The sequence below is a fragment of the Pelecanus crispus genome, chromosome 3, assembly GCF_030463565.1.
Source record: "Pelecanus crispus isolate bPelCri1 chromosome 3, bPelCri1.pri, whole genome shotgun sequence".
NCBI classification, from domain to species: Eukaryota; Metazoa; Chordata; class Aves; order Pelecaniformes; family Pelecanidae; genus Pelecanus; species Pelecanus crispus.
The window spans coordinates 4,488,773-4,515,071 of NC_134645.1; the positions used below are offsets into that span (position 1 = coordinate 4,488,773).

A 26,299-nucleotide genomic window follows, 5' to 3' on the forward strand; every position below is an offset into this window, starting at 1 on the left:
AACCATTCCTGCAAAATAATGATTTGTTTTCTGTTTTATAAAATCCTCTTTCATCAGACACATACTCTTGAATAGCTAAAAGCAGCTTAGCTCTAGGTGAGATGGAGGGGAGGGCATCCTTTGCTAATTGCTTAGATGGCATTGATACTCAAGGCTTCATTTAAAATCTGGTCCCTTTCATTTAAAATCTCTCCCCTCACCCCCACCTTTGACGTGTGCATGCACATAAGAAGAAGGGTAGCTTGTCTGAGAAGGTAGACCAAGTGGAAAGATGGTCCTATCAATCAAAGAGTCTGGGTTTTCTAATTCTTACATCTTCTGCTGCTTGTTAAGCCCTACCGTGTACTAACATTGAAAATGTTTTGGTTTTAAGGTGGCTCTGAGCCCTACATTGAAATGTTTGAACAACCCAGGCAAAGGGGCATGCGTTTCAGATACAAATGTGAGGGAAGATCAGCAGGCAGCATTCCAGGAGAACACAGTACTGAAAACAATAAGACGTTCCCTTCCATACAGGTAAATACCGCTTTTATCCATGAATTACCATTGCCCGCATTAACATCACGCTGTAGCTATGCGTTGCACTCGGTGCAGTAAATAAAATGCTTTTAATTTCATGTTCTGTTATTCTTTCCTTGGCATGCAAATGTAGTTGCAACAGAGTGGAAAAACAGTTCTTTGCTCCTAGTCATTAAAGATTTTCTTTCAAATTTACAAGAAGAGGAGAAGGTGTCGGGGTAGTTAACAAGGTGCTGGTAGAGAGGGAATTCGGTCAAGTTACTCATTGTCTGGGAATCATTCATTATTAGCTTTTTTGTATGCACATTTGTTCTGGTGCCTTAGTTATGTGACTTGGGTTTGGTTTTACTATTTGGACTGCAGTATGACTTTTGGGAGGGCTTTGAAGGAGTTTGTGTACAAAATCTGAAAAGGCTTTGAAAAGCTGCTGGGCGCAAAATGAAAGGCGGCACTTTGTACAAGTGAGCAAAGTAAGAAAGTGACTTAGAGACAGTGATTCAGTGATTAGGCTCTGCAAAAGAAACTACCATGAAGTATGTGAAGTCAGAAGGGGATACAGAATTTAAAAACGAGCTGAGAAAGGGGAATTATGTAGTCAGAGCACCTGCAGTGAAGACAATTTGGGTGGTTGCGTTATGGATAGGTTGGGAAATCCAGAATGAAGGGATTCAGAGTAGCCCTGGCAGCTGTGATCAAAGCAGGGACAAAAATACAGGCAGTAGAGGTGGAATGGAAGCACTTTGGCAGTAGCTTTCCCATGTGGGACAGAGGAATGTGTCAGAGACCCTAGACAGGTAGGGTAAGGGAGGAGAATTTCTGGTCTCCTATTTGAAGTTTAAGTTGCTAGTGTTTCCTTGAGCTCTTCTGATTTGGAGAAAATCTTTCAGAGGTTAGATTAGAAGAGAAAGCTCAACTATAAATGGGAAGTTACAAGTACTTGCCATCTTGAAGTACGTTCCAGTGCCCAGGAACAGAAGCTGTGTATCTGTGTTTGCAGTGGGTGCAAGTATTAAAAAAAAAACAGTGGAGCCAAAGATGGACTCTTTGGAATCACAGCAGGAAAAGAACAGATACAGAGGACGTGAACTCTGAAAAGTATGAGATGTTTTAGGCTGAGGCATAAAAGCTCTTCAAAAAGAGAGAGAGTTTGAGAAACATAGCATTGGCAGTGAGCCTCTACTACATAAAGCAACTGTGGAAGCTGGTCTAGCCCTGAAGCCAGAATTACTAAGGGAAAAGGCAAACAAGAGGGTCCCCCCCTTGACTATCACAGTGCCAGATTTGGTTAAGGAATGCAGGAAACGGAGATCTTGCCAGACTCTTTTTTTCAGCACTCTACCAATTGAACAAGGAACTACGTAGGCTGCTGGCAAGAGTAAATACTTTCAGACTCTCAGCCTAAGGCTGTGTCAGGGCACAAGCTGAGCAGCCTGGACTACGCTGCACATGAAGGCCAGCCAGAACCCGAAGGGAAGATGGGACATGGTGGGTGACCGTGCAGTCCTGGCATAGTTTTTTCTTTTTTAAAGGTGACTGGTGATGACAGAGCTGATTGTTACCGATAGCAGGTGATTTCTAGGTGAATTCCTGCCTCCCTGAAGCCCGTAGGAGGCTTTAGTGCTGATTAGCTGCTAGGGGAGTCCCCTCTAGAGATGGAAACATCAATGAGGATGAGAGCAGAGAGGCCAGGAAGAGATTAAATTTCATGATGCGGTTGAGATGAAGAACATCAAGGAGGAACTGGAGAATCAAAAGCGGCTAGATCAGGCTTCAAGTTCAAGGGACTGGGTGTGAAATGAGGGAGAAATGATGTAATAGTTGAAGGTGAAGGAGTGGTGGAAGTTTTATTTTAAGGGCAAAAAGTAATGGTGGCTTGTATGAAGGGCAAGAAAGGAGCCAACTTGGAGACTGACGAAGCCAACAGATGATGGAAGCTAGAAGAGCACAGGTCAAGTCAGAGGTTTGAGGTATCATCTGAAAAGGATATATGGTGGATCCTTGGAGTCTCAGGAGGAGGAAAGAAAGGGCTGAAGGAGGAGAGGAACAGTTAGTTACAGGGCAGGGGAAGTGGAGGAGGAGAGCTCGCCTCTGCACAAACGTGTGCCTGAGCCAGTCTTGTATTTGCTTTCAAGTTGTTATGCTTCAAACAATTTAGGCCAAACTGGGTTTTTTTTGGGTGGTGTTTTTTTTTTTTTGTTTTACACTCACCCACACAACCCTTGCTGACTTCACTGGTAGCCATCAGCATGAGGGAAGACTTCTGCATCTGAGAAACGTGTGTTGAATTAGGCTGACAACGACTGCTGTGAAGGCTCTAGTAGGAGCTTGAGAATTCAGTGCCCCCCTTCTTGAATCTAAGATTGAATATTCATCTGAGAATTAATTAAAAAAAAAAAAAACACACAAAACCAACAGAAATCTCATAGGGGATTATGTCATGCTGTATCTGTTAAGATTCTCTTTCACTACTTAGTGTTCCATGCACAGGTAATATATCCTTATCCCTGAGGCTTTAGGAGTTTTTCCCTAAGATCTTTGGAGCTAGACCTGTCCCTCAGTAAGCGTTTGTATGTGGTCACCTATGTAGAATTTTGCATCTTTCGTTGCGAAGCTAGAGACAATAATGAAATATGTCCTGTTACATTTGGTCTTACAGCATTACAAGCTGTTTTAGGTCTAAGCTTCTATATTACCTCTGGCCTTTTGCACAGGGGTGAATTCAATTTGTATAAAGAGCCCTGGTAAGACGGTGAAGCAATAGACCTCCAGCCAAAAAAAAAAAAGAAAAAAAGAAAAAGAGGAAAGAAAAAACAAAAAAAGATTCTTTAGAGTTTGGACTTCCTTTGCATTCTTGCAGTAGGGTAGTTTAAGAGAACTGAATGGATTGAATGTCAAATAATGGCACCAGTGAAATTTTATCATTACAAATAACCAGCTGCTTTGGCAAAACTAGCAGGTGAAGTATGTTGTTTTACTTTCTGAAATAGATGAGATACAGTTTTGAAAAAAAAGTTACTTTTCAAGTATTTTGCCGAACAGTTGGGTTTTTAGTTAAAATGAACAGAACTGAAATGGAATGAACACAACTAATGAATGGTCCTGGCTTTTATGAAGCAATAATGCCATTTTCTTAGCTGTGGTGTTTCTTCCGAAGCGTATTTTAGGATAAATTATGTTTTCTGTTATATGTGGGGACTTTACTAGCTGTGGTATCTAAAATGTAGAAAATATCTCGCATTTTTTGTAGATTCTGAACTATTTTGGCAAAGTCAAAATAAGAACTACATTGGTAACAAAGAACGAACCCTACAAGCCACACCCTCATGATCTGGTTGGAAAAGACTGCAGAGATGGCTACTACGAAGCAGAGTTTGGGCCAGAACGGCGAGTCCTGTCGTGAGTAATGGTGTTGCTTAGGAGTTTGATTAATTATGCAAGTGATTTGCTAATCTTTATGTTTTAAAACTCTGACTAGTGATTAAAAGGGCAATTAGTATGCTGTCTTTGCTGAAGGTTACTAATCCGTCTCAAGAGAGAGGGCAACTTCTCTTTGAAGTGTTTCCTTCTTTTTTCAAGACTTCACGCACTCATCTTTGGTCTTGTTCTTTTCCTATCACTATCACCCTTTTCTTTCCTTTGTTCATTCTCCTGATGCCTGTTTCCTTTTCCTTTCTCCCACTTGTTTGCTTTTTTTAGCCTCGTTCAGTAACACTTCTTACTCCTACACGTGAAAATGATGACTAACAGAATGGGTAACAGCAACATTAGAATTAGTACTTCACAGTGATTAGGAAAGGTCACGTCTTCCATGGGAATTATATTGGGACTTTCTGGAAACTGGTGGAGAAAGTTTGCACTGGCTGAGTATCGTGTCATTTAGAAGATAACGGTTGTGACACATCCAGAAATGTTAGTAGCTGTCACTGTTGTTGCTGTTTGTTTGGGTTGGGGTTTGTTTGGGGTTTTGGTTTTTTTTGTTTGTTTGTTTGTTGTGTTTTTTTTTTTTGAGTAAAAGTACAGATTCTGCTCGGGACCAGTTCTGTAGAGCAAGTGTGCCAGGGAAGGATCTACTTGTAGATACAATAAGGAAAATTCAGGCTTTGTATGAGAGGTGCTTCTCTGTGCTATTCAGCAGGATGTTAGGAATATCTAAAATACAATTGTACTTGATGGCATTTCCTCTAAGTTTACCAAGTCTTAGGTAATAGAGCAAAAGCAGAGTAAACTGCAACAAATGTTGAGTGATTATTGCTGGAGAGGGGAATTTAGAATTGACAAGCTGTTGGTAGTTCACAGTTTGCAATGTAGTAAATCTGGAAGTAGGCTATTGCTTTGGGGTAAACATAACTGAGCTGGGAAGTAAAGAAGGTAAATATTTCACTGTATAAGTAGCTCTTACGCACTGCTCTCTCTCAGGCTGATGTGATTCTGTTGATGTTAGTGAAATTACTCCATATTTATGTGGGTTTAGTCAGTAGAACACTATTAAAGGGAGAGAACTGAAGACACAGTCTGTTTGAAGGTGGTGATTGCCTGATGGTGAAATAAACAGTTGTAATAGTGGAGATGCTTCTTCACCATACCGCCCAGGCTCGAGTGATCATGAATGTGCTGCAATCTATTCAGGTGGCACGTAGCGTGTTGACTGTACTGTCTTCTGCTGTTACAGATGCTAACAATTTTATTAGTTTATTGTTTTTAGCTCTGTTCACAATGCTGTCCTAATTGGCAAATGGTAGGAAAGGATTAGTAAATGGAAGTCCTATAATTTTCCCCCGCTCCGCTGTCATACCTCTCTAGAAAGGTAGGGCTGTCCCTTCAGGTGCTTGCCTTCCATCTTGATTGTGGTAACCTCATCCTCATTGGCTTCCCTGCAAATAGACTTCCCCTTCACCTTGTCTAAAAGGCAGTTGCAAATATCTTAAACTGTTAAGGGACCTTGCACCTTCCTCTGACCATCCATTCACCCGCTTCTCCGTTGTCTTCTCGAATCAAGCTTCCTTGCCCAACCAAGGTCAAAGGATGTCTGCCTACTTCCTGCTCTCAGCTCTGTGCCTTCTGATCCAAAGCAAAAATCCTGATTGCTTAACACCCTTTCTCCTTACGTATTACGTTCACAGGTTGCAGGAGGACGCTGATAAGTTTGTTTTTCCTCTTGGCATTTTGTTGCACAAGGTTAAGCGTGTAAGCACAAGGCAAGCCTGTAGAGGCCATTATAGGATGTAATGCCAAAAAGCATTGGAATACTCTGCAAGAAGTTATTTGCAAATTTTGGTTTCATCTCCATTATGTGCGTGCATCAAAACCTGTTCTTTGCCATAACGCTGTGTCTCCATTTCACTTACGGCGCTTGTCGTTGTTTGCTATATCCATCAATTCTTCTCAGTATCGTTAGGTTGTAAGCCTCCCGGTTTCTTACAAAATAGTAAGTGGGCTACTTCCACTTGACTGATAATGCAAAACTGTAAGCTTCAACTGAGCTTCACATCAGAGATCCTGATGGGAGGAGGCTAGAAACATTCTCTTTGAAATGTTTCCAGCATCGGTACACTCATTTTTTTTTTTTTTTTTTTTTTTTTAACAAATCATCGGTTGCGTTAAGATGAAAGAACAGTATAATCCATAATTGGATCTGGATGTTTAAAGTCATTTTCCTTTTTGTGGCTGGTGACTCAGTCTTCACATTCTTCTCTTCGAGTCCGTGTTGGAGAAAAGCCTCATAACAATACTAGTGAGCAGGAGATGTCCTCTCTTGGTAGTGGTTCTGGCTGTTTACTCTTGCTGAGCATCCCAAACAGAGCGAAAATCCAAATTTTTGTTTGTTTGTTTGTTTGTTCTTTCCAGAATTGAAATTAGCAATCCCAGATTTTGGGCTGGTTGGGTAATTACTCTGCTTTCTGCTTGTTTAAAGTTCCCCATGTAGGTTGAACAAAGTGTTATGTTCTGCCTGTGGTATAATGATCTTTGTACTGCTGCCTAAACTTGATCAGAGCCCTCCCTGGCCAGAACATCAAGGCGAAAATATGAATGTTGGAGCTTGTGTGACTACCTGTATACTCAGATTTTTACTTCCTAGTTTGCTGTCTCTCTACATGGATGATATCATAGTTTTTTTAGAATGCTTATAATTTTTTTTTCTCTCTTCCTACTTCTCCCTCTCTCTTCTCGTTATCTCGCTTGCTTCCTGTCAGCTAGCGTTGATGTGAAACCCCACGGCCTTGCTGAGGTTCTCGATGGTTTCTCCTCTGATCCGGCCCTCTGTTTAGCGATAGTTAAATAGACACTTTCACTGTGACAGCCCGTGTTTAAGAAAGCGTTTATAATCTGAGAATTACGGGGTGCTTAAAAGCCTAGCCTCTCTCCATGAGAGGCTTCGTTCACAGCGGTTGAAGGGTGCAGCGTAATGGCTGTCGGCCCCTGCATAGCTGGGTAGAGCTTTTGTTCGAGGCCGGTTCTGCGTATGTGCGTGCTTGGTATTTGTAACTTACGGTGGATGGCTGGAGAGCCTGGGACTGCCAGGTGGCAATTTGGGGATATCGTACGGAATCAGGCGGATATCGTACGGAATCAGGCCTCTTCGTAGACTTTAAGCGTGCTTCGAACTGAATCTGTGGAATACAGTGGGTATTTTGGGGGTTGGAAAAAGCAATACGTGCTGTGATCAAGCCCTAAGAAAAGTCCTACCTACAAGAGAAGATAGAAATAGGATTGCTCATCAAGGTACAGTACAAATCTTGACTGTCAGTAGCCACAATATGAAGCCAAAGTGCTTTAGGGAATTAGGAGATGCTACTGCCTTTTATTTTCCTCTAGGTCACCGTATCAAGTTCAGGTTCAAAAGGCAGCTTATGCATTCCCCCAGTGAGTAAAGCTTCTGGAAGCGGAGCCTGATTGCAAAGGATTTGGGAACCTCTGAATAGAGCGTGTTGGGCGCAAGCGAGGCAGTTGAAGGAAATTAAACTTCACATCATGCTAGGATAGTCTTGTTCAGAGCGGGGAAACGCAGAACTCTTTTTGAGAGTGTTGGCAGGAACAAGGAGTATCTTTAGGTGCATTAAGGTGGTTTTTAGGCAAAGAGCTGTTGTGGAGTTACAAAGGAAGGGAAATTGCTGGTACTTTGGAGAAGAATGCCTGCTGGCAAGGCATATCTTCTGAGCTTATTGTATCATTGTGAAACATGGCTTATTTTTTTAATAATTTTTTTTTTTTTTTTTTGGTTACTTCCTGCTTTACATCCACTCAGCTTTGATGATGTCATGGTTTTTCCATGTGGGAAAGAGTCAGCTCGCCTGGGACTCCCCCCACCTCCTGCGTTGGGGTGACCTGTGCTCTTATGCAAATAAGGAAGAGCTGCAGCTCTTCAGAACTTTTCCATAACTACATGAGATTTAAAAACCTGTTTTGACTTGCTTCAGAAAACCTTTAAAATAGCGTTTGAAATTCACATTCCCTGATAAAAGCAGGAGGGCAAATCCTTCACTAATGCATATCAGCAGGTTTATTGATAACAAAAATAATTGTCACTTTAAATTACCTGCAATTGAGGGTTTAACTTTTAATCACTATAGGTTTACTGCAGCCTAACCATTTTTAATATAGAAATATATATTCTTAATAAAGAATGTAAATTCTTTGGGATTTTATTTTAGTATTTTTCACTTCTGTTTCTGCTCTTATTTTGGAAAAAACTGCATCCTTGCTTTTCAGATCTTTTACATCCTTCTCAAAATAAGCTTGCTTTTTTTTTTTTTTCATTTCATACATTGTATGTTATCACACTAGTCAACATCAAATAATTGATTTAATATTCTACGCTGAAGATTTTATTAGTTGCTGAAACCCTGCCACATGTGCTTCAGTTTTCAGAATTTGGGCATTCAGTGTGTGAAGAAGAAAGACCTGAAGGAATCAATTTCTTCACGAATCTTGAAGAAGATTAACCCTTTCAATGGTGAGTAGAACTTAGCCGGCTCATTTTGCAGGGCGGTGGGGTTGTGTTTGGCCTGCCTTTGCTTTTATGGTGGAGCTTTATTTTTTTCCCATAATATCTTTTTTTTTTTTCCTTGAGAAACACTCTTCCCCTTCTGTGTCCCTCCTTGTCTTTCCTCACTGTCATGCCGTGATGAGTCTATTTGGATACTTGCCCCTTTTCTTTTTTCTTTTTTTTTTTTTTTTAAATTTTTTTTAATCCCCAGCAGCAATGTGAGTTGCTGCTTGGACAGAAGCAATGGGATAGCAGCAGCAACCTTCCCTGGAAATTTCTACGAGTATCTCAAGAATGAGATTCCCCAGTTTTGGCAGCTATGAGAATGAAAGACTGAATTAGCGTAACTCTGCAACAACCTAAAGCAATATAAATCTAGATTGCCACCGGCCCATCTCTTCTCTTGTTGGGACGCTGGTGTTTGTGACCCCTCAGCCAGCCAGTTCAGGGAGCTGACAGACTCCTTGGAGCTTCCCCTCGCTTGGTTTTACAGCGTGGGAGCAGGTACAGGCACTCGGGAGGTCCAGAGGAGCCTTGGCCTCAGTCAAATCTGAGGCAAGTTGTGTTGCTACAGAACCACACCTGTGAGGGCCTACCCACGGGCTGTCCTTTTATATGACAGCTGATCCCGTGGGCTGCTCTCAAAAAGAGTCATCCTGCTCTTCCCTCCATCCCTGGTCACGCACTCCTACCACTTGCCTCACATCAGACACAGAGGCTGTGCGGCAACACGGTGAAAGGACTCGGCAAGTTGCTCCAATGGAAAACCAACTTGCAGAAAGAAAAGAAAATTAAAGGGGGGGGGGGGGGGGAACTGGTTTCCCCTCAGATCAGCTTGCTAAACCAACTCATCTCACAGCCACATAATTGCCAAGTTCGGTGCACAGAGGGAGTGGGGAACATGCAGAAAATTGTAGGGCCAGCTGGAGCGGGACCAACACTTTCAGCATGCAGGCACAGCTGGGGGGAATTGGGTGAAAAGCATAAACCCCTCACTGAGCTATTAGCTAAGCATTATTACGAATGCAGTTATGTATTTGCTTAAGTGTGGCAAGAGCTCGGAGATTTTTCAAATACTGTGGGTTTTGGTTTGGTTTTTTTGAGTGTTTGGTTTTTTTCTTAATACCCACAGAAGTCTTGCTAAATTCAGGTAAGACCCTTCTCGGAGAGTTGAGAGCTGGATTTCTGGCTAGCTTCAAAAAACATACTTTGCTTTTGTCCTGAACCGGGACAAAAAGAAGCATGTTGAACTTATTACAGAATGAGAAACATCTTAGATCAGTTTCTTAATTTTTAAAACAGCTGTTTGGAGTCAAGCTGATGGTCTTAATAGTCTGTCCAAACAATTTTCCCGGTTTTGATAATTTATGCACACCACAGCATCTGTTTTTACGTGAGTTTAGTCCGTCAGCACAATTTAAACAGTTTAAGAGTTTTAATGATGTTACCTTGACTCAGCCAGCTCTACCTTGATTTCAAACAAAAAAGGGGAACTCTTCCGTTCATCCCTCTTGGCTTTCTTTTACTCCATAAATAAAAAATGAGTTGAGTTTTTCTCTTGATGTCGTGCAGTAAAAGAACATGATAAAATCCCTTTCTGTACGTGTATTTCACCAAAGAAACTTTAGCAACCACATAGTTAGCTCTGTCCCTTGCGCTGCTGAGTGTAATAGTGAAGACATGTTTAACCCAAATCATTCGACAGTAGATTTTTACAGCGGTTGGCACGTAACTCCAAATTCGCTAATCATTTTGGGGCGAGCGCGGCAGGTTGCGCTTGGTCGCATTAGGGCAGATCCTGGGCTGCTTTCCACCGGGCCAGCAGCAGAGGAGAGCCTTGCTTGGGTGACACACAGGGCAGCACCCTGCTCGCGGCAGGGGTTGTGCTGAGAAGGGGCCGCTGGCAATCCCCAGCCTGCGTAATTGCCTTTTGGCACTTGTTAACGTGTCAGCACAAAGCAGAGCCGCCCAAGAATGGCCTCCAGCCGCTCCAGGGCAGTCCCACGCTACATAGAGGCCAGAAAGGCATAGGACCAAGGTCTAATAAAACCTGATTAGCGACAGAAATATTTTTATATGTGTACTTAGTTGATCAAAACAGTGTTTCATTAGCAGCAGTCACCGTAACGTTTGCTGCTTGATGAGACTGAAAGTTTTATGTACGGATTTAGTTTGGTTTTTAAGGTCAGAAGAGTGTTACTACATTCTCCAAGACTGCACAGGCTGTACTGTACCCATCCTGCGTTGTGCTTTATTTATGTGTCTTCAGAAAGGCATCTGACTTTTCTGTTTCGAGACATTTCGGAGTTAGGTGCATCCTCTAAGCAGGTCGCAAGTTAGCGTTACTCATTTCACGTACGAACATCATAAAAGAAATTTCACGGAGCTGAAAATTAGCCTTCGGGGTGTTTGTGTGTTCATTGTTTTTTCTTTTTTTTCCCCACCTTCTTCTGGAACAAACAGTCCCTGTCCCGAGTCTCCTTTCGGGGCAGAGGTTCAGCATTGACCCTATTAACAGATGCAGAATGCCTCCAGCCTGCCAGCATATGTATTACTTGTCTTGTCAGTGAGGGATGAAGTCATAGCAAGGTGTGGGTCCACGAGGTTGCGTTCCAAACTTCCTTGTGTAAAGGGGCCGTCGTCTTCCAGGGAGGCCCAGCTGCCACAGACAACTGGGGTGGCAAAGGGAGAGTGAGCCCTAACACAAATTCTCTGGGGGTGTCATCCATCCTCCACGCCTTCCAGCGTACGGTATGGACGCAGACTGAGTAAGGGTCACAATCGGCAGCGGTAGGAGGTTGTTTGGTCAGGATGTATGGGTTTTAAGATGGCTTTTCCAGCACTCTTGCCTATACTGTTGAAGCAACTGATGTCTACCTCTGAACTCCTGGATGATTAGAAGTCGGTGTTTGCAGATCATGCCCGCATGCCTAGCTGGAGCTGCCTGCATCCGAGTCATTCTGCAAGTGTACCTGTAAGGCTGTTTCACTATGAATTCCCCACGGTTGGCTGGCAGCATTTATCCCTTGTTAAGTTCAGCACAGGCTGTGCAAATTGCGTGCGTTCACGAGGATGCAAATCAGGTGCCTTGCGCTCAGGTTGCTCCTCTTGCGTTCGCCTTGTTTGAGGGAGTTGCCGTTTCCACACCGTCTCTGGACGCGTTCGTGATCCGCTGTGTTCACAAGGTACATCCTGTATCTTTTTGTCCTTTAATAAGCTAAACGATTCTAGAAACCTCTTTCGCCTCTTGCTCCTGAGCGTGCCAGGGCAATGGTGCGCAGCGGCAGCCTAACATGTAACTAGGACTCCTTGGCATGGTGATGCTATAAATAGCACAGCATCCAAGGAGCAGAGTTACTCCTCCAGTGGAGCTGGTCCATGTCTGCTTTCTAGGGTGTTTGTTTTCTTTTAGTAGCTGTTGAGTTGTGCCATATCCTTGTCTTTCCATGGACTGTCTGATGTACAGCCAACTCAAATTAAAAGAAGAGCCAGTCTTGAGTTAAGAGCTTTTGTGGGTGGGTGTGACTTGACATAGAGACAACAATTGAGTTAATGACAACTGGAGTTAATTATCAATGAGGAAAAGCCCTAAATGCGTTCTTTAAATTTAGGGGAAAACTGTACTTGGCAAACTATTGCAGAGGACTAACCTTTTCCTAGCCAAATGGATGACAGCATGAAAACCATAGACTTGCCTTAAAGTGAGAAGCCCAGAGAATTGCCAAATTTCAGGCTGTTGATCAAGAGGGCATAAACAGGCTTTCCCTGGAGCTTGACATACGCTTAGGGTTCCTGTTCCGTTGTAATTGCGCTTGCTAATAGGCAATTAATTTTTAGGCTCTCCCCTGTACCCCACAACTACTTCAGCTCCGCTTGCCTCCGCAGTCTTTCCTTTGCCGTTTCCCCTTTCCGCCCGCGAGCGGCTGACCCCGCATTGGCTTTGCACTCGTCACAGTCTCCACGACACCCCCTGCACGCCTCCGCGCCGCGCCCGGGCTCGTCCCCACACCGGTCGCGCTCGCTTGCCACCCACGCACGCAGTCACCCTCTCCGCAGCTTCCCTTGCTGGCGGCTGCGCTCGTAAGACCCCCCCCCCCCCCACTCTCTGCTCTGACACCGCTCGCCCACGGCGCCGAATTGGCCAGGACCCCCCCCCCCCAACTCCAGCCCATTTGCTGCAGGGGAGCGCCTGCTTTATAGGGGGGCTTATCGGGCCACGGCTTACGCAAGCGAGCAAATAAGCAAAATATGACGAACCGAAAGACGACTCTTGGCCAGAATTCAGGAGTTGGGAATGGTTCGAAAGTGGAAAGCGTCGGAGTCCTCTGTAATGAGTGCCTCGGATGTTAAAAGAAATGTTAAACTTCTGTTGTTAATTTGAAACAAATGTGTAACATTTCCCCCCCCCCCCCCAACTAAATTCTCAAGCTGAAAATCTTGGTAAGCGAGACTTGTCAGCTTTTTAAGGGGCACAGAGCAAGTCCACTTGAGGAAAGCTAAATGTTCTGATGATAACACGACTTTAGCTTTTACCTTTGGAAAGCCTTTTGTTCCTCATGCAAATGCATCTTGCTGTTTATGCTGAAATTTTTATATTGACCTAAAGGACAGCTGCTTTTCAATTGTTTAAAAATGAAAAGGAAAATTACCAAATAGAGACCCAAAAAATGCTGACTTCTTTTTTTTGTACTATAAACAGAAACTGCTAATAAATGTGTTAGAAATGTACAGGGGCTGATGGAGATATTCACGTAAATCTGTTCCAATTTTACCTTTTTCAGATTGAACTTAAAACAGGAAAAGAACCCAGATTCCGAGAAACGTTGTCTAGACAAAGGAAGGACTGAATTTTGAAAGTTTTTATTTGTATTCCCAGTTCATCCCTTGGCTTTTGTGTCAGGCTGGGCCATTCACCTTCCCTGTGCTCCTTTCTTCTGTAAAACAGGGGAATGGAACCACAGTAGTCTGGGCACTTATTGACTGTAGGTTAGCATCGGAATTTTACAGTCATTTGCACTAATCAACCCCCTGAGTTTTTGCTTTTTTAAAAGTGTGGAGCGTTGCTGATGCATGTTGTGTTCATAGGTACGCGCAAAGGTTTCTTTTTTCTGCAGAATTGCTTGAAACTTACCCCTCCATGGATCGCAGAGGTATGAACCAGGCATGGGGGTGGATCGGGAGAAGAAACATAGTGCTGCAAAGGTCCTTCCCTCCCCTTGTTCCCAGCTTCTACCTCTCAGCAAGTGCCAGTAGATGGTATTAAGCCTCTGGATGTGTAGCTGAACAACCTGGCCCATCATCCAGTACTGTGTGTCCAGTGGCTGAACCCCAGGTACAGAGAGAGCACAATATTCTGCTTTTGACAGCAAGGGACAAATAGCACACCAGGACATCTGCTCTGTTCTTTGCACCAGTGCGGTTGTAGCTCACTTGGAAACAGCAAACGCAGCATTAAACTAGCTGGTGAGATCCTTTTTAGCTGCGTAGGGTTGGGCTACAGCAGACACCACTCAAATACTCGGGCAATGTAGCGGGTGCCGTGTTACCAGCCTGCTGTAGTTCTTTCATAGAATCATAGAATCGTTTAGGTTGGAAAAGACCTTTAAGACCATCCAGTCCAACCATTAACCTACACTACCAAGTCTACTCTAAGCCAATCAAGGGTAGACTAGACTAAACCATGTCCCGAAGTGCCACATCTACCCGTTTTTTGAACACAGGCTTTTTTTCTAAGGCTGGCTGTCATATAGCTCCAGTCACATATGGGACACAGCCACAGCTGTGGCTGCGGTGCAGACGTAGGCTGGGGCGAGTAAATTGGATCTGAAATGTACCTCCCAGGCACCGAGGGGGACTCGTGACTTGCACCCCATTTCCCTGACTGGTTGAGCCTGGCATAAATCGGCACCGGCGCTGGAAGGGGCCGTCCTTCCTTTCGCTGCGTCCGCCTGCTTCCACCATTTCCCTTGCGCCAGGGCTAGAGCTCACGGGAACCGGCTGCCTGAAAACGAGCCTTTTCCTCTTTTCTTCTGGCAAGTTAGCTTGGAGCTGGACCAGTTCCTTGATCTGACTCGTCACGTGAGAGCTAGTCCCAGCGTAAGAGTAGTGCTGGCAATGAAGGTCAGGCAGAGCCAGCGTTGTAGAGCAAAACCTCTGGCGTAGGCTGGGTTAAAGTGGTCGGTCGGTATCAGGGCTAAGGGGGGTGTCTGTGCGCTCCGGGAGCAAAACGCTTGAGGCAAACCACCTCTGTGTCATTGCTTAAATGAAACTGAGCTCCAAGTATATCCCTAAATTAAAAACCATCATCTGCGTAAGAGAAAAGGCAAGAATACAGCTCATCGTGATTATTAATGATGCGCGTGCCCGAGCGGTCTCCTTGGTGAAGTGTTTTTGTTTGTGGGAGGTCATTCTCTTTGTCTGAGATCGAGCGTGGCTCACATGCCCCTGCAGCCCCTCGTTGGGAAGGGAAGGTCACAAGACGTCCCTTTGCGGGGTAAACTGGTGCTCTCGGCGTAGCCCTCGCTGAATGTGTCACACCACATCATTTGCTCTGGAAGTTTCCGTGCAGGTTAAGCTTAGATGCTAAAGTACCTCCAACTCCACCCACTCCAGAAGTTTCTGACATCATTAGTCTAGAAGTTGGGTGGAGGGCTGTGTGTGAGGAATCTGCTGTTGAATCAGGTATCGCGTTATCAGTCAAAAACCCAAAACATTTCATCATTTCTCTTCAGTGTTCAGAATAAACTTTCACTTTCCCTGCAGCATCACCTTATGAGTAAACAGAGCCCTTAATCCCCCAGTAATTTCATCAGATAAATGGTATTTTATTAGCCTTTCTGGATGTTGAAGACCGCTAAAATAGTAAAAAAAAAAAAAAATTGAAATTAATAAACTGGAACAAACAGGGGGGCCTGATCTTATTGCCATCTTTAATTTTGTGCCCCAACTTGGAATTGCGTGTTGGTGGGTTGGACCCAGAAAGTCTCCAATTTTGTGTTACAGAAGCAAATCCAAGAAGTTCTCTTATTCAGTAGAAGCCCAGAAGCCAAGCGGGGCATCTCTGCATTTCAGCAACATAAATGTCTGAGACGGGGCCAGCCCAAACCTAACGCCTGTGTCCCGTGAGCTGCTCGGAAGAGCCAGCTCAGGTTGGAGGGAGTTCATGGGTTAGCTTGCGTGGGGTGTTTTTTGTGCCCACACTGGGACAATATCCATCTCTTCCCATGAGAGTGGATAATGGATTAGAGAATTATTTCAAAGGTGATTATTTTTTAAGTTGGGGAATCAGCATTTCTTTCAGTAGAGTTGTAAACAGATTTATAAAGAAAGGATTTACTGGTTATTTTTAGGTTGAACAGCTAATACTCCCCAGGTTTGATTTTAACCCTAGATACCAGTTTTTAAATCCTATTAGCAGAATCTTGGTGAGTGGGGTTAGTTTTCTTTTGCCATTGCAATGGTGGTGTTTTCATGGATCTTTTTTGGCAGCATAATTGACTTAGCATTTTAATTCTTTTTAAATATTATTGGCATTTCTATGTGTTTGAGTTGCTAAGCGTTACTTTTGAACGCTCTCCTTCCCCTTGTAAAAGAGCTGTACTTATAAACATTCCTTCATAGACTCCTGTTTGCATAGATAACTACGGAAAACAAATTTCTGCCAGGTTAAGGCTAGGTTCTTTATTAGATTGGGCCATCACAGGAGCATACCTAGATTGTTGGTTGGATTCCAGCTCTTTTGGTTGGATTCGTATGAAGACAGTAGGTGTGGTACCACACAGCGAGAAGCAGTCAGAAGAGGAAGTTGAACTCTTGCCAAAAACAGAGTACTTCTTCCTTTTATTCGTGTGTCATGTTCGAGCCTTTTTTTAACCGTATCTGCTCCCGACACACTGTGTCGTGCAATTTTTTTTTTACTTCACGTGTGTAATGTCGCTGGTTTTAGTGGAGCTGCCTGTGTGGAGCTTGCGCAGGTTGATGGAGTGGCTACCCTTCTTCTTTCTGTTCCCAAAATCTTTAACAGTGTTTCTTAACTTTAATAACTTCAGGTTTGTCAGGTTTAACCCTGTCTGTTGTCCTTCCGTAGAGAAGTCAGTGAAATAACACCGAATGACACGACCATCCTCCGTGTGGCCATACTCCAGGCATTAGTCAGTGTGTTTGTCTGCCTCCTTTTTGTTTGTTTTTAATATTCTTAAGGTGTAAGCCAGCATCCGTTCAAGTTAGTGGCTACTCTCAAATTGACTTCAGAGGGAGCAGAATTAGACGTTTGTTAAAAACAACAACATTTTATTTTGTTTGGATGATTCTCTTTTAGGTGGGAATGAAATGTGCTTCTTTACACGAAGATGGAACCTAGCCTCTCTGTATTTTTTAAGCATGCCATCACAAGATGGAGTTGCAGCTGTCTTGTTCTCCTTTTTTGCTCTGCTATGTTCTTCTCATCTGATTAAAAATAGCCCAAGAGGAATCAGTCTTGACTGAGCACTTCCTCTTTCAAACTACAGATTTTTTTTAGTTGTATTAAATCATTTTTAAGAACATGCAAATTAGGAGCAGTGTTCTTTTGCTGTAATACAGTGAGCTGTATGCAGCAATTCTGTTTCTCGCAATTGTTGGCGCACCGCACCTTTCCTGTATCAGGTAGTTAAGCATTTATTGGGAATTTGAGAAAGTTCATAGTATAGGAAATGACGCAATTTGAACATCAGCATTACCGATTTTCTCCACATCTAGTGTATTTTTGCATTTAGAGCGTTCTCTTAAGCTTTAAGTCTGCTATTACTTGTTTCTGAGGAGGAGGCTGCTGCACCTGTGGAAAACACGGCGCAGGACCGGTGCTGCTTTAACCTGTGAGAGAGAGACTTGATTGCACAACCACAGAGTCCTCACTTTTGATTCAGACTCAAAAGCCAGATCCCGATTTTATCCTTGGATTCTATCTACGTTGAGTTGACTTTAAGAGGTTTGAAATTTGACTACTGCTCAGGCTCTTTGGCTGGATCCACGTGATCACCAGTGGCTAATACAAGACACAAACGCAAGCCTTGATGCCAGAGAGTTCCTTGGGAGCTAATTGCCTGCTGGCCGTGATGTCAGAGCAGGGATTAGAATCACCTGAGCTGCTGGGAGCAAAGTAGCATTGCTCTTCTGCTTATCCCTTCTGCAAGGTGCAATCTAGAGAGCGTGCTTTTTTTTTATTCTCTAAATCAGGCCGTATCAGAAGGCAGTCGGGCTGCGGAGTCTGGCAAAGCTGAGTTAGGCTGAATAGCTGTATGCTCCAAGCCTGTTTTCTAAAGATCCTGTTTTGTTAAGTTAGCAGGTCAGCTAATGAAGTACCTTAAATTATAAAACTTCGCTCCGCATACCTGGTAATACAGTCAGCTGCCAAGATGCAAGGTGCACACTGGCAGAACTCCCCTGGGCACCAGCGTTTCTGAAGTTATATGCGTAGTTGCGGCTTAGTTTTGTCCTCGCTGATGTATTTGTCTTGAAATATTGCAGGTCATGGACTTTCAAAAGGGAAAGGTGATTTGGTTTCTTTTTACAGTAGAGACCAGGAGAAACTGAGATATTCAGAGCACAAGAAAGACTAAAAATGCCGTTGGAAAGTATTCTGAGCTCCGTGCATGTATTATTTCACACTATTAAAAGGTGAAAGGAAGAAATCATTCAAGTGGGCACTGTGGAATCCCACTCACAGCAGGGTGGAGACCAACCCAGTGATAAACGTTAAAGGTCAGGGCGTCAGGGCGTTGCAATCTAATCAGTACAGTGTGATGCCCAGACTTCTTATCGTGGGCACGTTGAATCTTTTATTCTTGCAAGAGGCCTTTAAAAGGGCAGGGGAAGGAGTGAACTTGAGAGGCTGTGATCTGTTGACTTGGCACATGTTCGCTTTAGGTAATTGCGAGGAGTATCTAACCGTGCTAAACTGCTGCTTGGAACAATTTTGGAAGAGAGAGCCGCTTTAAATGATTTTAATTATCAGTACTTCTACTTAAATGAAATTAAATCAGTTTCTCATTTTGCTAGCACTGAATGTCAACATAATAGTTAATGTCAGACCTTAAAGGAAAGCATCGAATTCAGAGGGCTGCTTTTCCCAGAATCACCCATTAGGCCAGGAGTACGTGAACCATTCAGTGATGATATCCCAGGTGCTACGTCTGGAAATTAAAATAAGTGAAAGAGTGAGCACAACTGAAATGCTGAGCTTGGGTTATGCGTTACTGTGTTTTATGCTGGGAGGAATACATAAGGAAACAGATCCTTTCCAGCAAGGGTTTGCTTGTTGTATTACGAAATTGTATCCTAATGACACTGCTAATCGCTGTTCTCAAAGGTACTGAAGTGACACAGATGGTGATGGGAGGGGGGAGATGGTTGGTGGTGTTTCGGCTTCACTCTTGCCTTCTGATTATTTTTCCATCTCAGTTTCCAGAGGAAAATAATGATATCATATAGCAGAAGTCTCTCAGTGCTGCTGATAATCTTCAGCTACGTCCTAGGACTTGCTTGTATTGAGAGATTTCTCTTTGGCAGCGGCATTAATTTTGGAAATTTTATCATGCACAAATGAGAGAGAAATAAGTCCAGGGAATGACTTTTAAACTATAGATAAATGAAACTGGTCTGGAAGGCAACATGAGGAAACCAGACGCAAGAAACGGCTGGAGGACTAGGACAGATTAGCCTTGTTTGATGAAGGGAAAGCGTTAAAGGCTTCTCTGTCATTTCTTGTGTACAAGGGATTTATTTATGCAGCCCTTGTAAAGCTAGCAGGGCCTGTGGGCATGTTCTGTCTGCCGTGGCAACACCATCTCTTCTACCGGTGGAGATTCATCCTCAGTTTGTTAAAGAATTACTGCTGGTGTTGATGACTAAACCTCGGTCTTGTCTTTCCTTCCGCTGTTCAGTGCCTGAAGAACAGCTGCACAACATCGATGAGTACGATCTCAATGTCGTCCGCCTCTGCTTCCAAGCCTTCCTCCCCGACGAACACGGCAACTACACGTTAGCTCTTCCTCCTTTGATTTCCAACCCCATCTATGACAACAGTAAGTACCAACTCAGTCCGATGTGTATTTGTTTTCCTTTTGCTTTTTTCTCTTTTGCTGGGGATGAAGAATGCCAGGCCAGTTTCTGAGGTGTGTTGCCAGTCCTCTGGGTCACTTCTGTGGCTCGGGACATGCTAGATGCATGTCTAACGCATGGCGAGTCAGCGCGCACATACTCAAAAGATAATCCCGGGGTGAAGCGTTGGTGGACCAGAGTAAGAATTGCCCGTTGCGTCCGTGAACTGCGCACGGGTGCTTTTTCAGCCCTTGTTCCCATATCACAGCAACGACTGCAAGGAAAGGCCTGCTCCTGACGTGCCAAGCGATTAAAATCAGTAGTAGTGAGACGGATGGCTGCCGTAAGACTGATCTGTTTTCCAGGGAGGTCCTCTAAAGCCTGTTTGTACCTGTGAGGAGTCTTGCCTTTGCCTTGCGAGGGCTCAGGGACAGGACGAGAGAGAGAGATTTATCCCAGCGGGAAATTGTCTTAATGCTTTTATATATCCCTTTTGTATCCCGGTCGGTTGCTATTTTCAGTATATGGGTAGGTAACGGGGGAATGTTTGATCGTGCTCTGGGAGGGTGCAGAAGTAGGTGAAACACCCCTTCTTGGCACCGTTTTCCACATTCCACAAAACTGGACTTCCGCATGGCTTCGGCAGGTCACTGCAGTTGAGTGTTTTAGCCCTCACCGTCTGCTGGACTTCTCTCCTGGAGAAGAACAGCAGAAGAGCTTTTAATAATTGGAAACTTTCTGGCAGTGGTTTTTATTTCTGCAGTGAAAGTATTTCCGTGCTAAATATTTAAGGTCATTACTTTAGCCAAAACTACTGAAGAAAATGAGGTCTGTGTTTTATAAAGTTGACATTAAAATTGTGTTGATGTGGGCACAACTACTATGAAAAAGTTGAATATGAACTCAGGTGTTCTTGAGACTTTTTAGACTCTCTTCTAGAATTACCTTGAAGTTGGAACTGTGTGCATTGTGGTATAAGAACCCTTGTAGTACTAAAGTAATTAGGGTTGAGATAAAATTGATGTACAAGATTTGCAGCTATGTCTCAGATGCCATTTAGAAATGTGCCAAATCATGATTACTCGCCTGCGTTGATTGACGTCAGTCTTTGCTAAGCTCCCGAAATGACAGATCGCTGTGTGGTGGGGGAAGCTTGGTTTTTTAGTGTGGGTGTACGTGGGCAGCTTCTGATATACTATAGGTGTCTAAAATCCTCCATGTAACATAGCAGCGGTGTAAATAAAACAGTGCAACCACAAATCGTAAAAATTATGCTGCTCTTGTCTGGAACAGCAGTTTTGGATCTGAATTTCTTTTTAAAATGTTAGCCTTTTTAAACCTGCGCTGTCATACAGAACTGCGTAAGGTCAGGTTATAAGTTTAGATGAAAGATAAAATTGTACGGTACAATGGGCTTGGAAATCCTAGGTTGTTACATTTCAAGCTTTCCTAGATCTGTCCGGATCAGGAGCAAAAAGGTATTCAGAGCTTTTCTGAAAATCAGCTTGCACATGATAAATCCAGTATTTTCTTCACTTTCTAATACTTTGTAGTCTCCACCTGCTTTGGATAGTAGTGATACATGCGAATAATATGAACATAATCCAGAGGCAATCGCCTTAGCAGAGACTGCAAGTGTATAAAATTCAGTATCACAGGCAGCTTCTGTTTTCAGCTGCTAATATGTTAACTGGTTTTGAACAGAAATTTCCCAAGTTGCGTTTCCTCCCATGTCGAAGACTCCTGGGAAGAGTCAGATAAAGCAGCTTACCGTTTCCAAGAAATGAGGTTAGGGAGAATATGTTTTTCTGCCCTTGTTGAAAGCAATGTGATTTTTGGCAAGAAGCTCGTTTTTCTAGGGATTTGTTACCGCCAGGGACGTGCCTTTGGGGGGGCAGGAACGGGAATGGGGCAGGAGTCGAGGCGACGGGGGAAGAGAGATGGGAAGCAGCGTGGCGCGACAGCGGCCGCCGAGAACGTCTCCCTCTGAGGCCACTGCCAAGCTCGGTGTTCCTGCCCCCAGCAGAGCGGCACGTCCACGTATGCTGGCATTTGCGTTTCTTCCCTTTATCCTCCCTTCTAAACTCCCCTTTAAAATAAAAAGACAAACCGGCAAACGCCAGCCTACGAGAGCTTCCCAGAAACCTGTTAAAAAGACACCGAGTGCCATTCACGCATACAGAAGTGAAACAAAGGTAAAATTAGGCTTCTCCTTGCCATTCTTAATTTACCCTTCCTGTGAAAAATGCACAATGACGCTGTCAATCATATGATCCTGTGCTGTTTTGGGTTTGTTTTGTTTCCCCTCCCTTCAAAGATTCTGATTCATTCAGCTAATGAAGTGGCCATGTGTCATGTAGTAAATGAGGCTGTAGCACCCGCTTCTCCTAATAATGGTAGTAGCTGCAGATAGTAACTACGTAATTGGGGTCCGGCCTGAGGTTAGCAGGAGCTCTGTTTTAAGCGTAGTCTGCGTTGTGCTACAGCGTACCTGTACAGTACCATGAAAGATTGGGCAGGAATTGACTCAAACTGAGAGTCTAAAGTAGATTGATTTTTTTTTTTTTTTTTTTTTTTGAGGGTGACATCATGAGCTTTGGGTTTGTATTTCATCTCTGTGCCTGGAACAGGGAGCCTGTGGTGGTGGAGCCTCACGTGGTGGTGGTGGTAGGAGGGTGGGTTTCTGGGTCACAAAGCAGCACCAGCCAGATCCTCCCAGCTGTTTTAGATACATTTGGAGTTGCTGTCTTGGCGTAAGAAGATGAGAGGCCATCATGGCACAGTGTAGTTTTGTTCTGTTGGGACTGCAGGGGTGGAAGAGGGTGCAGTAAACTATGAATATGGTCACAGACAGTAGCAGAAAAATGAGCATCAGTTACTTTGTGCATTAAATGAAGATGGTGTCTTAAAATTGGCATGTGCTCACGTACTTAAAACTATCAAGCATATAGGCACAGGGGGTGAACTCAAAATTCCAGAGAGTTCTTCAAGTCTGGCTTTTTTAATTTGTTCTTTGTTACTTCTGAATCACTATCTTGTGACGCTAATGCCCTTTTAAATAAATTGTACCATAGCCCACAAAGCTCCAAGGGGGCTGTTCTTTCTTGCAGTAGTCTCCTGTCCGTATTTACTCTGCAGGAAAGCTGCCGCTGCCGAACGGGGCCGGACAGCGTCAGGCAGTGCTCGTCTCCGTCCCGCACGCGTGCCCCGTAGCCAGCAGGCTGTTTGGCTGCAGTGTGCAAACTTGGGGGGGGGGGGGGGGGGGGGTGGTTAATTTAGCACGACATACGATGCTAGCAGAGATTGTGCACAGGGCAGCTCTCCATCTGCAACGATCGTTGAGTGCTGCCTACGTTAAGCCACAGCTTGGAGTTGAATTTTGAGCTTTTCTGGGTGAAATCTGCTACCCTGAGTAAAGGCATGAAAGTGTGAAGACTCCTAGACCTGTTCTCAAACACCTAGAGAGCGTAACAGAGGAGCGGTTTGATGGCCAAACATGTCTGATACTCAGAGAAGGGAATTTTCTTGACTTGCTAGCCCAGCTTTTTCCAGAGCAGCGTGACTGTAACAGGTAATCAGTCCCTCAAAGAACTGCTTTGAATTCTGCAGCTTGAAGGGCAGCGGTGCTGAGCGCAGTAACGTCATTCGGGGAAGTATTTTGAGACTACTCTAGAGTAGTTGGGAAGTAAGCAGCACAGCTGCACTGGTATTTTGTGTTTGGAGATGCGTGGCCAAGGGCTGTAGGATTATGGAATGTCAAGCCCCACCTCCGAATTTCCTGTACGGAGTGACTTGTTTAGTGCAGATTTCGGGGTGTGTCACGCTCCTCCAGCTGTTTGCCTTCCCTTCATGTGCCTTAACTCCCAGCACCGCTTCTTCCATAGTGACAAAGTTACCGGATTTCTTTATCATCAAATTTGCCTCTTTGTTTCCAGGAGCTCCCAACACAGCAGAATTACGAATCTGTCGCGTGAACAAGAACTGTGGAAGTGTAAAAGGAGGAGACGAAATATTTCTACTGTGTGACAAAGTTCAAAAAGGTAATCTTGGCTAGGTTTTTTTCTTTCCCCTGCCTTTGTTCCAAATGGCTGATGCTACCACTTCCTAGCTGGGGAACTCAAGCCCTTCTCCACGCTCCCGTGTAAGTGCTCTGGTTTTATAGCCGGGCAGAATGGCTTTCAGGTTCAAGGGCTCTCAGCAGCTCTGAAAGACACTCAGTGCCTTTAAAGTCCAACCATTTATTTTGCATCTGAATTCCGAGTCAGACTCCTTTCTTTGTTCCCCTTCCCCCTTTTTTCCGGCTGCAAGTTTTCAGTTTTCAGCTTAACAAGTATGTTCTGTTTCTAATGGGCTAGATGATATAGAAGTCAGATTTGTCTTGGACAACTGGGAGGCCAAAGGTTCCTTCTCACAAGCTGACGTTCACCGTCAAGTTGCAATTGTGTTCAGAACGCCACCGTTTCTCAAAGACATCACCGAGCCCGTGACGGTGAAGATGCAGCTGCGACGACCTTCAGACCAGGAAGTCAGCGAACCTATGGATTTCAGATACCTCCCAGATGAAAAGGGTATGGTTCCCATTAGCTGAGTTTCTGAAAAGCCATTATCGGTGCAGAACTCGGGTTAATAATAAACAGTAGCTTAATTAGTAAAAATTCTACAACACCACTTCTACAAAGTAGACTTTTGGGTTTTAAACGTAACGATAGTCAGTTTGCTCCCCCTTTCAATGAAAGTACCAAGAATCACTGTTAATAATGTTGTCTGGGTTAGTGCTGTCACGTCTGAAATATTTTTCTTATATATGTTTTACCGCAGTTAGAGGCCACTAGTACAAGTTTTATAAAGTTCCTTTACTAATTATATCAAAGAGAAACTTAACGCTTTTCCCCCTCTACTCCTTTCTCCGTAGATCCATATGGCAACAAAGCAAAAAGGCAAAGATCAACATTGGCTTGGCAAAAGCTCATACAGGACTGCGGTAAGGAAAATATTTGTCTTTTTCGTGTTTGAGTGAGCTTACGTTTAGATGGAGTTATTTTCTGTAAAAGCCAAATCTTCAGTGTAGACTAAGGCTTTCTTCCATCGCAGGATCCAATGCGACAGAGAGGCCCAAAGTAGCTCCGTTCCCCGCTATCACTCCGGAAGGGAAGCTGATTAAGAAAGGTAGCTTTTTGCATGCATGTCCCAATCCGACAGCGCTTTGAAACAAATAGTGCCTGATTGCTGGGGGGAAGGGTGCTTTTCAGGGGGGCACTGATATTCCCAAGGCAGCAGTAGGACCGGTCTCTTGCTTTCCCTCCTCCTCCTCTTCCTCCAGATTCTTCTCAAAGCCTCAGCCGTGCTGCAACTTCCCCTTTGCACAGGAGAGGGCTACACCTTCTTCATCTTTAAGCATTGCTAGCTCTCAGCCTTCATTTCGATAACGAACACAGATTTGCTCTGTGTTTAGATACTCAGCCTTTCAAACGTACACTCAGGTCCTGGCCTTTCTTCCTCTTTGCTCGAAATTCCCTTGAGGGTTTCTTCCTGTGGGATGCTGGTACTTTTGACTGTACAAACTAAACCCATCGTTTTTTTCCTTAAACGTAGCTGTCGCCTTCGGCATTTGCCATAGCGGGGTGAGGTGGATAGCTGTCTTGCTGCTGTCCAGCAATCCAGGGTCCACCCTGGAGAGCAGCTAAGCAAGTACGAAAGTGCAAACGCACGTATAATCTTGCTAAGATAGCACTGGCTTCGCTTTGCTTTTTACCGTTTGTAATTTAAAAAAAAAAAAAGAGGAGAAAATGGCATTCAAATGCGGTCACGTCTTTCCTTTCCATAGAACCAAATGCGTTTTCACCCGCGCTTATGATGCCGGGGCTAGGAAGCCTGGCCAACGCTAGTCAGATCTACCCCGTCTGCAACCAGGTCGCCCATCAGCCTGCGCAGGTGGGGCCAGGGAAGCAAGATGCGCTCTCCTCGTGCTGGCAGCAGATATACAGCACCCCCTCTTCAGCCGGCAGCCTGCTCAACGCGCACCCGCAGAACAGCTTCACAGCAGATGTGCCTCAGCCTGCCGCCCAGGGCAGCAGCTCGCTCTCAACTTTCCACGACAACCCTCTGAACTGGCCCGATGAGAAGGATTCGGGCTTCTACGGGAATTTTGGCAGCACAAACGGGATGGGAGCAGTGGCGGTGTCGACCGCAGACATGCAGAGCGTTTCGAGTAACAGCATCGCGCACCAGGCTCATCCCGCCGGCGCCTCCGCAGCCAGCATCGTGAACATGGAGACCGATGACATGAACTGCACTAATATAAACTTCAAAAAGTATAATCCAGTGTTAAATGCAAGCAATCACAGGCAGCAGCTCCAACAGGTGCCTCCGGCTTGCCCGTCTGTAGCAGCCCCGGGCAGCACACCTTTTAATCCGCAGGCTAACTTCAGTGATCCGGTTTACGGTCTTCTAAACCAAGAAGTTTTAAGCGAATCAAGACTATCCACCAACCCGCTCCCAAACCATCAGAATAGCATTCCAGATAACCAGTACTATGACACCGACAGTGTCCACGCTGAGGAGCTCTATCAGTCTTTCCAATTAGATAACATATTACAAAGCTATAACCATTGAGCCAGCAGTGGCGGGCTGGAAGCAGGTACGTAGAGCTTTTCAGACGGCTGGCAGTGTGAAGAGGAGTAACCCTTCTGGAGTCCCTGCTTTCTCTTTCAGAATATTACA

At 44.4% G+C, this 26,299-nt stretch overlaps 1 protein-coding gene across 1 annotated transcript; it reads left to right on the forward strand.

Annotated features, from left to right (window-relative positions):
* The first annotated feature begins 379 nt into the window (after window positions 1-379).
* On the forward strand, window positions 380-26,292 carry REL (REL proto-oncogene, NF-kB subunit). Its single transcript, XM_075707675.1, has 9 exons — window positions 380-516; window positions 3,767-3,915; window positions 8,379-8,470; window positions 19,423-19,563; window positions 23,515-23,619; window positions 23,935-24,147; window positions 24,492-24,560; window positions 24,671-24,745; window positions 25,404-26,292. The coding sequence occupies exons 1-9, from the start codon at window positions 397-399 to the stop codon at window positions 26,189-26,191; spliced, it is 1,752 nt and encodes a 583-aa protein (XP_075563790.1). The 5' UTR covers window positions 380-396; the 3' UTR covers window positions 26,192-26,292.
* The last annotated feature ends 7 nt before the right edge of the window (window positions 26,293-26,299 follow it).

Coding starts and splice junctions, on each gene's coding strand:
- REL (XM_075707675.1), top strand. CDS start 397: ATGTTTGAACAACCCAGGCAAAGGGGCATGCGTTTCAGATACAAATGT. Junction 19,564..23,514: donor CAACCCCATCTATGACAACA/GTAAGTACCAAC, acceptor CTTTGTTTCCAG/GAGCTCCCAACACAGCAGAA. Junction 24,746..25,403: donor AGGGAAGCTGATTAAGAAAG/GTAGCTTTTTGC, acceptor TCCTTTCCATAG/AACCAAATGCGTTTTCACCC.